Here is a 14,503-nt window from a genome sequence, read left to right on the forward strand (position 1 = left end):
AGGTATTCTGACATCCTCCCATATTATAACAAATATGTGTAGACCATAGCTATCCTGGAGACCGAATGGTTATAAGTAGGCATAGAAAATAATAATTTAACGTCTTTTAAAGCTTGTATCTTCTTTGATGCCAGATTTTATTTTTTAGGCCCATCATCTGACTGACCATTTATTTACCTTCTTTGTAATAGTTTGCACATGATTTAGGATTTCTAAAAGTGCAGGATGCAGTGTTAGCAGCAAGTCAACATGATATTGTTGGTGTCAAAATCCAAAAGCAAGGATTTGCATAAACTGACTGGAATGGAGACATAACAGTACGGAAAACATCGCCGTCGATCCAAATACAGCAAAATCAGGGATGCACCGGTCCACTTTTTTCACTTCTTATACTGTACTGGTATTTATTTGATAAATCTACACCCATACAGCATAATCAGATAAACCAATAGTTTCCCTACAACATTTCGCAGGACTGTTTCTGTGCGAAAATCTGCGTGATTAATGTGATCTTGAGACCAGATTATAAAGGTCAACTTTTTGTTTTTTTTCCAGATTTAATAATGCCACGGAACAATAAATTCAAACACAAACAACAAAACCCAAATGTTAACAAATCAATTTATTTTATTTTGATCGAAAAGAACAGACTGTTTGTGGAGACACTTCATTTCATGTGAAACTAAACGGATCAGGAAAAGGTCTGGACACGTTACAGAGTAACAGCACACAAAGCAAGGCAGTTACAGATTCAAACAAGTATTTTCCCGTCTATTAATAAATGTGTTATTCTACGCAACAGCTAAAACCTACATTTCATCGTTCATTCGGTCGATCAAGTCTCTTCTTCTTTGCAATGTGGAGATAAGGTAACAGGCTTTGAAAACGAGGAGCAGAGCGGAGCATGTCGGCCATCCGGATTGTGTGTTTTTGATTGGATGGCTGACAAAGTGTTTCTTTTTTGTTGTTTTTCACCGCTCTGTCCTGGTTGGATGCATGAAGTGTAAAAGGCAGGAAGAGGGCGTGGTGTTGACGTTCCACCTGAAGCTGGGCCTGGAGATGGAGAGGGTGGAAAAAAAACAAAAAACAAGTTGGACTGGATGGAGCAGAGAACTGAGGAAGAGAGGCGGACATCTGTGGGATTCGATTAAAGGTTTAATAAAAGTGTCATTCTTCCTCATTAGCCAAGAGTTGAAAAGCTGTAACTCAGGATGAGTTGCTATGAAATCCAGAAAGCTCTCAGGTTTCTCGTCAGAAAGGAGGCCAAGGATTCCAACGCACACATTTCTGACATTACTCAATGAACATAAAATGAAATCTTTGGTGCAACTCCACATATTTGTTCAAACTTTCACTCTGCCACAACAATATAACACAAAACAGACAATGTTAATAAAAAGTAAACTACAGAACTACCTGGCTCGGTCAGAAACAACCAATCAGAGCTAGGAGGAGGGTCTTAGCGCTGTAAATCAAGCTTGCTCTCTGCTATGCTGCAGCACCTTCTCGAAAAGTAGAGAGTCCTGAATGCTAAAGATAGTTAGCGTTTACGCCGATGACTGCATTAACGGTTTTCCTGGAACTGTAAATTGTTTTTCCATGATTAGCACATTGAGCAGCGCGTACACAATGATGATTGACAGCAGTAAGGCCCTCCTCCTGGCTCTGATTGGTTATTTTTGACTGGGAGCGGTGCTTGAAACCATCTCATACTATACTCTCATGACATGATAGTTCTAACGAATATGCGAGAAACTGATTTGTTTATTACAAAAATTACATACTTTAGCCTTAAATCCTCTGGTTTTACATTTCAGGGGATAATAAAAACATCCTATCTGTATCAGGTTCGACCATTATTGAACTCTGACCCCAGCTGATTCCATATCATCATTACTGCAGCACCTCGACTCAAAAATAGTCAAATTATGGACTATTTTTTTCCAGCAGCATGTTTAACAGATGGTGTGAGGCATTTATGTGAGCATTACATCCAACCATCTCTGCTTCGGTTTAGACGCAACATTGCAAATCAAAGTCGCGCTTCCTTCTTTCCAGGAAAATAATAATAATAATAATTAATCTATTTCCGCTTGGCAAACCTTTCATAAGTTTTGTTTTTTTTTTGCCCTGGTTTAACATCCACCATGTTAACTGAAACCAGCAGTCTGACCTGTACCTCTGCCATGTCTTTGTCATGTTTCTACGCATTTTTTTTTTTTTTCAGCCATTCGCTGTGATGTCAACACCTGGGAAATCTGACAAATTTCTTTAATGTCTGGTGAATCGCCTCAGCTTGAAATTATGGACTTCAAATTGGTTGGAAAGGATTTTACAACTTTTCTAAGATTCATGGAGAACACCAATTACTCCTCTGAGGTCATTGCTGATGTTGTTCCCTCTTGGTATTGAGTTAATACACATCTTCATGCTGCATAGCAACAAAGTCGGCTTTTCAGGAGGCTGCTCCGCTTGCTGGTGATTGCAATTCAAAAACTTATTTTCCCTCTAAAATCGTACAAGTGTACTCAAGTTTTCCTCCCACGTTTGTTCGCTTTTGATATTAAATTATGACATAGTGGAATCTGCAGCGAGCTTTAGCACGACCGAGGTTAGATTTCAGCTGTTCTGTCATGCGATGTGTGCCTTTCATCGCGTTTGAATGTAAAATGAAAGGTAACATTACAATGGAAAAGAGCCTGAAGGAGAGAGGTAAATGCCATGATGATGGTTCTGTTTCAGGTTGGGATGCACCGGTATGGAAATCTGGGCCGATCGTGGCTCTGATACGTATCGATACTGTACATTTACCTGACTTCTTGACATCATGAAAAAAACAACCAATCAGAACCAGGAGGAAGGTCTTAACGCTGTCAATCACTTTTGGGACAATTAATATTTTTAACCACTGAGTTAAATACTTGTTTGTATTCATTGGTTTATTGATCGTTTGCCTTTTTTTAGTCATGCTGGCACCGATATGTTTTTGATCGATACGTTTAGAGTTTCTAACCTCCGTTGGCTGCAGCAGTGGAGTTCAGTGCCACGCCCTCTGGCTGAATATTCATTCAGTCAACTAGTCAGGTTTATTTATGCAGCACATTTCAGCAACATGGCAGTTTAAAGTGCTTCACATCACAAAACACAAAGATAAGAAGTCATAGAAACAACTAGCAGTCTCCAATTGAGAAACAGTGAAACGTTACATTTGATCAGCTATATTGCTCAATGTTTCAGTGTTTATGGCTCTGAACAGGTGGCTTTTGGTTTAGATTTAAAGGAACTCAGCGTTTTGGCTGTTTTGCAGTTTTCTGGAAGTTTGTGGTGCATAGAAACTGAATGCTGCTTCCCCACGATTGGTTCTGGTTCTTGGGATGCAGAGCAGAACCAGAGGACCTCAGAGGTCTTCTGGGTCAAGATCAGCAACAGCAGATCTTTAATGTATTTTGGTGCCAAGCTGTTCAGTGATCTATAAACCAGGACAAGTTTTTTGAACGTCTATTCTCTGAGTTCGTGCAAGGACTTCAAAAGTGTTGCGATTAAAAAAATATTGCGACTTGTAAAATTATTTGTCCATTGGAAAGATTGGACTCTCTCTCAATGACGTAAAAAATAAATAAATAAATAAATAAAAACCTGTCGCTTATCAATTTAGTTGAAAAGAAGCCATTGGATGGTTTGTACCTGACAGGGCTTCAGTAGTTGATCATCCTCTTGATTGCATCGAAGCACTTCCACTTGTCTGGGATGTAGAACGGCTCAAAGATGTGTGGGAAGGGGATGTCGTACCCGCAGACCCTGGCTATAGGAGCCTCAAGGTTGAGGAAGCACTCCTCCTGCAAAGGGGTGGGGGCAGTGAAAAAAGTGAAAAAAAGCCCCAAAAAACGAACAACAGCTGCTGTTGGTTCAAAACAACACATCTAATCCCACAATTTTGGCTCATTACATAAATACATGGCACAAATTGTTAGAACTGGTTTGTCAGAGCAAATTAAAAAAGGACAAATCCATAACTTTGATTTACGCGACGCATACCAAAACGGCTTTGACACTAACGGTAATTACAAGCAGACACATGCCTGCACAAGAGGTTCAAATAGTGCGAGCGAAAGCTTAACACAACAATAAAATCCTAATGCGGTAGTCTGGAGCAGATGTGATGGTTGCGCTGGAAGCTTTGGCTTAGAAGAAGAAGAGGAAGAGGAGGATAAGCAGCTTGGGAGCAGGAGGCGAAAACAAAACAAAATTTGGCGATGGACTTTGCTCCTTTTTAAACCATTTTCAACCTAAATCTGATGATTTTTGCTTTTGAAAAAAATTGACTGGTGGATTTTAAAACAGCTGGGAGCAGAGAAAACAGCATTAACCACCTGTAACATAGAATCTGGCTTGATTAAGTCGTTTGGACAGATGATCTCTCTCTCAAAAAGAAATAAAAAATGGCCATCACTCTTTCATTTGGGGGAAGTAAAATTCCCAACTGTCAATTAAGCTAATTAAAGACACTTTCTTATGCCGATGTTCACCATCAGCACGAGGCATAAAACACTTAGAATCTGGGCAACACATGCAGAATGTCTGTTTTATTGTTCAGAAATACTTCGGATCAAATTTAAGGCTCCTCAAAGTGGGACAATGCTTAGGCAGTTTGGCTGAAGTACAAAACAAGCCACAACACGTGGTTTCATATGAACTCATCCTGTCTTTCCAAGGAAACCAACAAAAATGTTGTGAATTGGACACGTTTAACTGGGCAATTACAATTAGATAGAAGTCCTTTCGATCGAAGCGAGCGAACGACCCGCGGTGAAAGCGCACGATCGACCGACTGCGTCACAAACGAAGAATCCGCACACTGGCCGTCACGCTGGTGGATATTTGACAAGGCAGGACATGTTCACTGCATCCAAAGCTTTTCATTTCCAATAAAACATCTGAGAGAATCCTGAATAATGTCACATTTAATGAGGGGAACGTCTGTGTTTTCAATTTTTGTAAGTCACAAAAAGAGAAAGAGAAAAAAAAATTGAGAGAAACAAACGTGGGTGTTTTTCTTTTGTTTCATTTGCTTCGTTTTTTGTTTTTTTTTTCCCCCCACTTAAAAAAATTAGCTCGAGAATAGACAAACATGCGAAATCATATTTTATGTTTGCACGTAAAAACTGGTTGCACATCATCTAACTTTTCCTCTGGAAAAAGGTCAGGCTAATTACGAGGCTAATTCCAACTTTTCAGTAAAAGATTTACTGTAAACCTGAATTTTCAAGTTCTTTTTTCTATATTGCTCTCCTCAGAGCCAAGATGCAACATGCCTCCATATAATATATTTAAAAAGTCACCAAATCACTGAAGAAAGCAGACAAAGTAGCTCTGAGATGCGATGCATGGACACGTGTTGCAAAAACATATTTTTCAATCATATTTGCTCATTTTATCACCAATACCTATAAGCTATTAGCACGTATGCTTCGAGTAAGAATCACATTTATGCAAATATTGCATCGCTATACAAGGTGCAGCATGGAAACTGTGGCTTTGCTAATGAGGACATGATTTTAGTTACTGATGAAGTCAAAGATCTTGGACTTTCCATGTCATGTTTTCCAACTGTTCTCCAAGCCCAGCTGTCTGAGAGTTCAAGATGTGCAGAAACCATAACTGACGTATCGATAATTGCGGCTCTAAATCGTAATCGAATCCAGTTGTTAAGTGCATGAAGATTCCCACTTTACTGTCGACCGTCTGATTCCCTCTTCATTGCACTGAAACAATGTGATCAAACTAAACATGTTTGCAACGAAAATAATAAAAAATAAATGAAATAAAACAGATGTCTTCCCAGAACCAAATGATCTCTGAAAGAAACTATTGACAGCAGAAAGGCTGTGCACTAGCAGCAACATTTTTATGGGGGTTGTCTTCAATGGCCAGAAAGAACCTACGACTACTCAGAACACAAATACTGGACCGGTTCTACCTATAAAATACTCTGTTTTCAAAACTTATATAAATAGTGATAACCCATAGCTGAGCTGATCACTGCTGTACATACCGTTGCTTTTCATCATTTATTTTAATTCCTCTAAAGTCGATTTATCTATATACTTATCGCCTGTGAGCACTTCAAACCAAATTCCTTGTGTCTGCGCAGCGTCTCGGCCCATAAAACTGATACTAATTCTACAGCTGACTAATTTGTCAAGATAATTACTGAGCTGGTGTAGAGAAAATAAAGAATTGCCACCCAATCCTCCAGAATGCCTCTATAGCATTTATTTTATCTGATTTGGTTTGGCTTGCAGGGCTGGACCTCAGTGTGCTCCACCCAGCTAATTTAATCTCATCAGCTTTAATGAATATGACAATACTAGTCCAACAAAACCCCCCTTATGTTCTCCGCTGCTGCTTTTGCCTTCCTCCTAGACTGCAGAGCGTTCTCATGTGCTGACAAATGTCCACGCTCCTTGCGGGTTTGTGATTGGTATTTAAAGACCGCTCTTTATTCGGTGAGTCAATTTGAGTGTATGAGAGGGTTGAGGGGGTTGGGAGGATCTATGATTTCTGTATTATGGAAAAAAAATACAGGCTGTTAAAAACAGAAAATCCAGACTGGAAATAATTCTGGCGCCCCTTCAAACGTGGCGCCCCTGTACGTCAACAATAGTGAATACCGTATTTTCTGGACTATAAGGCGAACTGGATTATAAGATACAGTACCCACTTTTTGTGCCACTGTTCTTTCTGGTATACTACTTAGAAGTGCTGTCAATCGTCCAGATTTTACAGATAAAACTAAAGAGAAGAGGCTTTGAAGCTTATGAATCTGATGTAATAGTCCTCGATTAAACAGAATTTAATAATAATGATCGTTGGACAAACCTCGATGTAATCTGTGAACCCAGCAAACCTTCTCAGAAGTGAACAGGCATGCACTTGAAAAGCCTTTTGTTCATGCAAACCTGCTGGTACTGTAATATTTTGTCTTGCTGGGTCTTGTTTTTTTCCCCCTCTTAAAATATACACCCAATTATCAGTTTAAGAGCATGAAAGAGCTTTTGTGTTGGGTTTGTTTGGTGGATTTTAATAGATAAAAGTAAAACTGGAAAAACAAAAATAGTTGAATACCATTTTATTGGTGAGGATGTTGCTGTGAAACCGAGCCTATGACGAGTCAACAACCGATTCTCTGCATGCAGACAAACAGTCAGACTGTACTGTAGACTCAGCTCTTTAGTCTGGATGAGATCTGTAATCTCCTTTAAATAAATTTACTGGAAGTGGGAGGAAAATACAGTAGTCTGACTGTCTGCCACCAAAACTGGACAGGGAACGGCCACACAACTCAGATTTCATTCAAATCATTGTTTAGCTTTGAGGAAGTGCATCATTATATGTAATATAGTTAAATGTCAGAATAAAAATACGTTAACATGGGAGCAGCAAAAAGGAAAAAAAAATAAAAAATTGTGTCCTCCGGCAGCAAGGGGTTTTTAAAAATACTTTCCAGCGCGGCCGGAGCTTTGCACTGATCGCATTGTGTCTGATTGTCAGAAACACCCACAGAGACAGCAATGTTCCTGCAGCCACTTCTATACGGGTCCGTGTGGCTTGACTGGGGCTTACAGAAACTGGTAGCAGGTCACGTGTCGTTTAAGCCGTCTATATTCTAATTAGGTCTTGGTGCAAACTTGTGGGAGGTTACGAATTGAAAGTCTAGTTTTCTGCTCAGAAATCCCATTCCTGTGAAATAAGCTGGAAAAGCATAAAAAAATTCAGATTTTCCACTGTGTCAAGAATGTGGCTTCAAAGTATGTTTTCCTGGTTGGGTCAGAGCCTTAATGGGGCTGTTAGTGCAGTTAGTCTCCATGTTTCAGCTGAAAATGTACCTCAAGGCTGTTGCTGTGGAAAAATGGCAATAACTGCTTTTGGTATATCTGAAAATTTATTTTGATCAGGCAGAAAAACATGGACTTGTGTTGGTCATTGTGAGTGTAGGCTTTAGTCTTTCAAGGTAACCATGATAGATCCCTCATGCTGTCATACCTGTAGCATCACACTAATACATTTCTTTGTCTAAAAATGTGTTTTCCAAGGGACTTTGGGGTGCATTCACACTGTTTAGTGTCTTGAAATTGTTTGGGGGAGGTGTGAATGAGCAAACAAACTCCGATTCAGAGCAACAAAGCAAACTCTGGTCAGGCTGAAAACCTAGGTCTCAGATTGGTTGAAGAGAACTCTGGCTCGATTTGGATGGACCGGAGACTGCTTCAAAAGCAGGAAGCGGACTGCAGCACAAGGCATTCTGGGTAAATAAAACCAAAACAAACGTGAGAATCTAGCGCTACAGGGAGAAATGGATCACGATGTTTTACCAACGACAAAAGACAAATCCCACAACTGCTGAAGTCTGACTGCATCTCTGTTTTATATTTTGCAAAGAAGTAAGTTTGAAGGTTTTCGTGTCATTTAATAAGTGGTTCTTGGTGCAAAGTCACCGCAGGCGAAGAGGTGAACAGGTTGTTCCAAAGTGTTTGGTTCGTTTGGCTCGATGTAGTGTAAAAATGAACATTTGTTGAAAATGTAACAAATGTGGCAATTTTTGGTCCCCAATTGGAGTCTTCCAGGCCATCAGCTGTGAAAACACCTAAACATTTCGTGATGAGAATGACAGTTTGAGAAGCAACAGTAACATTTACACCGAGGCAAAAGCCGCAGGGCAAAATCTGACTGATTCAGAATAGATGGAAGATAATGTTGGGGAGTCTTCAGCCTCACCACATACTGTGGTATAAAGCAGCTGGCAGTCTTTGAACACAGAGCTTTACAGAAACTCCTCAGAGTGACAAGATGGATTCAGTTAGCTTCAATAACACTGCCGCAACGGGGAGCCAAACAAATGAGTCTACAAAGTACTCCGCGACCCCGTGCCCAATTAAGACAACGCTGCTTGATCAATTGTGACGTGACATTACATTTATTAAGTAAAAATCTGTAACACTATAATTATTTCTTCTATAGAATCCTTTAAAAAATGGCATTCACAGCAATTTAAAACTAGAAATTGAACAGCATTGTGTGGAGTTGGGTTATTTGGCATCATAAATGTAAAACATTACTGGTGCTAAACTGATGTTCCAGCTAAACTATTCAATGAGCTTAACTTTGGCCTCTGGGGATAGTTGTAAGTTTCCATTTCAAAGAAAAAAAACCCCAACAACTCACTGTGGGTGATATGCTGGCACATCACTTTGGCTCTGAGATGTTCAATCACTACTCAATAAATCCAGAGGATTTGTCCCCCATAAAACCAACAATTAAAGAAATTATGTGGGTGAAATTAGCTGGTAAAACAGTTAAAAATGACACATATGTGCAGCTGTACCAATAACATACAACAATAAAAATGTGATCCAATTATTGCATCAATTACTATCTTCTGATAGTATCATTGTGTCGTAATGACACTATTGGAATATCGCTTTTAAAGGGGAAGTATCACGTATATTCCAGTCATATAGCACAGTCAAGTCACTATGCTGCTCTTAGTTGTTATAAAAATGCAACATATAAGAACATTACTAAAAAAAAGTTTGACTTCTCAATTTAACATCTTGAATTTGGCTCTCAGTCTCTTTAAGAAGATTTTACTCTTTTGGGAAAGAGCAAACACCCTATACTCTAATACAGAAAAACAAATATAAAAAGAAATTTTGTTTGAATTTTGGATGTGTGTGTGTGTGTGTGTGTGTGTGTGTGTGTGTGTGTGTGTGTGTGTGTGTGTGTGTGTGTGTGTGTGTGTGTGCCATTCAGTTCACAGGAAAAGCATATGCTGTCAGGTCTAGAGTTTATCCATTATGAGCTGCCATATATGATTGAAATAACTGCTTTTCTGTTACACATGTGCACAGATTCCAATATTCCTTAATGTCAAAATATTAGGGAAAAATTGCGATGTTTCCATGAAATAAGAAATGCAATTAAAGACATGTGAATAAGATTGTTGATGCAACAAATCAGTAAAAATCATACAGAGCCATCATTCTTCTACCACATCTGGTTGCTGATGAAGTGACTTGTGTGATGTGTATCAAAAGCATCTCCTGTGCAGTCATTGGTTTTTTTGGGGGGGGGGGTGATTTGTTTCTCGTCCAACACACTTGAATTACAAGGTGAAACTGTCTCCTTAGCATACAGTCAAGTTCTTCAGAGCTCTGCTGATGAGCTAATATTGGAGCCAGGTGTGTGGAAGCAGAGAGACATCTAAAAGTTGAAGGACTCTGGCCCTCAAAGACTGCAGTTTCAGACCACTGGCTTACAGAATAATAAAAAAACATCATTAAATAGCTTCTTTAGGGCTTGCAAGGGAGCACTAAATGGTACAATGGTGCTCAAAAAGTGGAAGAAAAAACTGGCAAGTGCTAATGGCTTGCAGGAATGCCAGAAAGATCCCACTGGAGATGTTTTCTGCACCAGTTTCTAACATGGGGCAGACTCCATCATTATCTGGGTGGCATTTCCTTTGATTGAACGATGGGGCGTCTGGTTGTGCTGGGGTGTCCAATTGAAGACGTTGCAGGTGGGATTCCTCGAATCGTCGGAGGGTGATGATTGGATCTTTCAAGAGCGCAACACTGTAGTTCACAACACCTCTTCCTGGAATAATGTACTCTTTTGGACCGAACTGCATGTTCCCTGGTTCGAAATCCCCCTAAACTGTTTTGGGGATTGATGGCAAAGGAGGTTTACAAAAATCAGATGTCAGTTTCAGGTCACGGATTGCCTTTGTAAAGCCAAGCATCTTCACCAAATGGAGAAAATGTCCTTACTGGAAACTCTCCCACTAGCCATGCTTTAATGAATTTTTGGAGTGAAATTGTTTGATACTTTCCACTCTATTCAAACTACTACTTAGAAGCTGATTATGACCCAACGCCTCAAAAATTTATGAAAACTGTTTCTCCTGTTTAAAGATTTCATCACAAGTGACTTATTAAACTCCGCATTAAACAGCAGTGTTACATTCTGTTCCACTGATGCCTGTCCGTCAACAGAGTTCGCCGTAGCTTATTGGTCGTCATCTTGCTTCGGGTCTCTACCTCCAACCCCAGGAGGGTGCTTCTTCCGAAAGCCCAAGCTCTGAGGCAAACACTGAGAAGTTATTTGAGTTTTATTTGGAAGTTGGACTTTTATGGGCGAAACCATGGCCAATTAACAAGACCAGTGCACCTTTGAAGGGCATCTTTTCCCCCGGGGAGCTTAAGATGCCAATAAAATTTCTTCCTCTCAACACAAGCATGCTTGCACACTCTGCCAGAGATAAAGTCACACACAAACAGCAAGCACTCACCTGTACAGTGGAGCTGATTTCAGCAGCAAATCCTCCTGTGACTGGCGCCTCGTGACTGATGAGCAAACGTCCAGTTTTCGCCACCGACTGAAAGACATGAACAAGTGAGAAGTTCAACACAGGACTCCATCAAGAAGCAATGAAAACTACGTCTGATTATGGACTGAATATTAGCTATAGTTGCCCAGACTGTTGACTGGCTTATCAAACATTCAGATTCAGTCAATCCAAGACCTACCAGGTCTTTCTGTATAATTTGGTGTGAACTCTTAACTACTGAGTTAAGGACACTCCTAGTTTATTGAATCAAACTGTATTCTTTGCAGAATATCAAGAAATGTCCGTCTATTCATCCTGTGATAAAGAAAAAGCAAGACTCTCAACAGATAATGGGAAGGGTAAATGGAGTACAGCTCTGTTCTGTTTTAGCTTTTATCATAAAACATGCTGGAATTGGTAATGATAGCAACTATTTGCAAATGCCAGACTCAAGGAAAGGAAAACATTTTATGTTCTGGTTCATCTACAAAAAAATTTAATCACCCAAAATTTTTATTAGTAGGCCAAAACTCTACAGTTCTTATTGGAACATTTTCAAGTAGTGGTTGAAGTGGTATTGCTTTAAACATATATTTCCACTTTGTTGAGTTAGGAGTAGGGGTGCACCAACAAATCGGCACAGATTACCTTAATTTTGGAAGACTGCCCCTTACTTGCATGTGAAACTGATTTTATCTACCTCCGCAAAGGTCTCAAAATCAAACCCGCCCAAGTTCACATCTGAATGTCACCCACTGTTGGAAACGTAAAAATTTTTTGCTATATTTGTATACATTTCAGACAAAAAAAACTTATCGGCCAAAGACAGAATAGGGAGGTCATAGTTCATGAAGATTGGTGAATGGCCAGAAAACTGCAATTGGTACACCACTACTTATGACTTTTAGAGATTTTCTGTAGCAGTGCTCATAGATGGATGTGTCACTTTTGGGCCAGTACGCAGATGTTAACATGTGGAAGTTGTTCCCACGTTTCCCTCAGTAGGATTGTTCATCTGCCCTTTTTCCTCAAAGGGCATTTGCATGGTGCTGAACGTTTGACTGCATGCAGAAACTGAACATGACAACTTGATGATCCGAACGGCTGATTTAGGCTGGTACACAGGGCCAACTGGACAATCATGGACATAAGAGGTCTCCACCTCCCGGGCATTTGTATATGGGTTTTCTGCAACCTGACATTACTGCAGAGGGATGCCTCCGCCCCACCCGTTATCTACCGCAGCATAAAACCAGGACTATACTATAATCTTATCCAGTGGCCACTTGACCAAGCCAAAGCTATGTCTGTTCTCTGCAGCTTCAGCAAACTTTTGCCTCTCCTCTACCCAGCTGGACTAGCTCGTTTTATTTCAGCAATAAACTGTGGAAATACCTTTAAAACAACACAATATTACCAAGTTGATTGTAACATGGTGTACTGTTCAGAGAATCACAAGATTTGGTAAGGTTTAATGGGAAACTTCAGAAAAGTGTGGATGGGCAATAACTTAAAACCAAGTGCCTTTTATATTGAAATAAAAACTTAAACAATACAGATCCATTTTAAGTCAGATGGGCGACCACTGCATACTTCTCCATCCCTCAGAGCCACAAACCAAACTACTGTTGCAACTATATGACCTGCTGAAAATAGGCGTCACATATAGAAATTAAGTGACTCCTTTACACACACACACACAGGCATGCTGAGGCTTCTTCCTGATGCTAAACTGACATATGGTTGCACTGCTGAGATCAATAATCAGGCTGTTAATCATAAAACAACTTTCTGTAATGCTGCCATCGTCACTCACTTGATCGAGCGAGTCGCGCTGGGTTACTCAAGCTAGCACACATCGGATCATTAATTTGGGGTATTTACAGGAGCAGAAAGATTCTTGATAGTAAACTCGAGAGTCAAACTCCAGACCTTGCCAAGGCAGCATATTAAGCAACTCGTCCCCATATGAGGGGAACGAGTTCAGCCAAATACTCTGATTATATGACACCATCTTCAGGAATGTGCAAGTTAATAACATTGGAAGACAATAACAACAAATGGCAATGTGCGCAGTGAGGAGGAATCAAGCGGGGAGCTGACAGTTGGGCGATGTCTTGATATGACATGTTGCTGTAAAGTTTGCCTCAGCTCAATGACTCATACGGGTCAGGTGCATAAACAGAGCCGCCGTCCAATCCCCGGCTCCACCCTAACGCTGAACCCGATCCTCGTCTTAGGCAAACTTGTACACAAAAGGCTGCTGACATCCAGTTTTGCAGTGAGACTCGATCACTTGCCTAGATTTTTCCCTGATGGTCCACTCCCTGAGGGGACACCTCTTACTGCTGCATTGGGAGTGCATTTTTCACATGCTTTGAGCACAATAGACGGTCTCTTTTTTATATTCAGGGTGGGGTTTAAACACAGTGACTCACAATTAGGTTAAAACCTATTCCTACCCCAGGCAATGTATTTCTTTGATAGGCCATAAAACCAGCATCCCTCAAAATATAAACTATGTAAAAGGAGTGTCACTTAAAAAAAAAAAAAAAATTACTTCAATTTTATTGATAGAGAGCATGTTGAAAATGACTATATGCTCTCAATAAATAGAGAAGTCTGTACTGACAATAAAGCAATCAAACCCTTTTTATGATTGCTGATCAGATGTTTCCACATGCATGTTGCTTATTTATCTTTGGTGATGAACTCCCTGTCGTTAGGCCTGAGGATGTTACCATCACCCTAATGTTGGGCTCTTTCAACAGATTCTCTATTCAAGTCAGCAGAGACGCGTTGCTAATCATAAAAAATATCTTAAAAAAATATTTTTTTTATCAAAAATGTGGGCGTAAATTTACCTTTAGCCTTTTTAATCTAAATATGGCAAAAACTTTTGTAACTACCTTATTTTATCTTGGATTTTGATGATTACGACCATGTCTTCACTAACTTGGGTGATGCTAATAAGGGTAAGCAAAATAAACAGCAATAAAAGCCATTAGAAAAATGTCACAGTCAATTTAAGACATATTCATTTTTAGCAAAGCCTTTTTTGTATCGAGATATTCAGTGTTACTGCTTATCAATTTTAACATATGTCGCTCAGGTACT

The 14,503-nt window shown here is 39.8% G+C and overlaps 1 protein-coding gene across 1 annotated transcript in view; it reads right to left on the bottom strand.

Annotated features, from left to right (window-relative positions):
• Nucleotides 1-609: 609 nt before the first annotated feature.
• Nucleotides 610-14,503, bottom strand: part of bckdhb (branched chain keto acid dehydrogenase E1 subunit beta) — a 49,488-nt gene continuing 35,594 nt past the window's right edge. The window contains exons 9-11 of the mRNA XM_055042236.1: nt 11,348-11,434; nt 3,685-3,836; nt 610-1,053 (exon numbers count right to left, since the gene is read on the bottom strand). Of these exons, the coding sequence (XP_054898211.1) occupies nt 3,696-3,836; nt 11,348-11,434 (228 nt within the window). The 3' untranslated portion in view covers nt 610-1,053; nt 3,685-3,695. The remainder of the gene's footprint in view (nt 1,054-3,684; nt 3,837-11,347; nt 11,435-14,503) is intronic.

The sequence above is a fragment of the Poeciliopsis prolifica genome, unplaced genomic scaffold (assembly GCF_027474105.1).
Source record: "Poeciliopsis prolifica strain line A6 unplaced genomic scaffold, Auburn_PproV2 SCAFFOLD017, whole genome shotgun sequence".
Classification (NCBI taxonomy): Eukaryota; Metazoa; Chordata; class Actinopteri; order Cyprinodontiformes; family Poeciliidae; genus Poeciliopsis; species Poeciliopsis prolifica.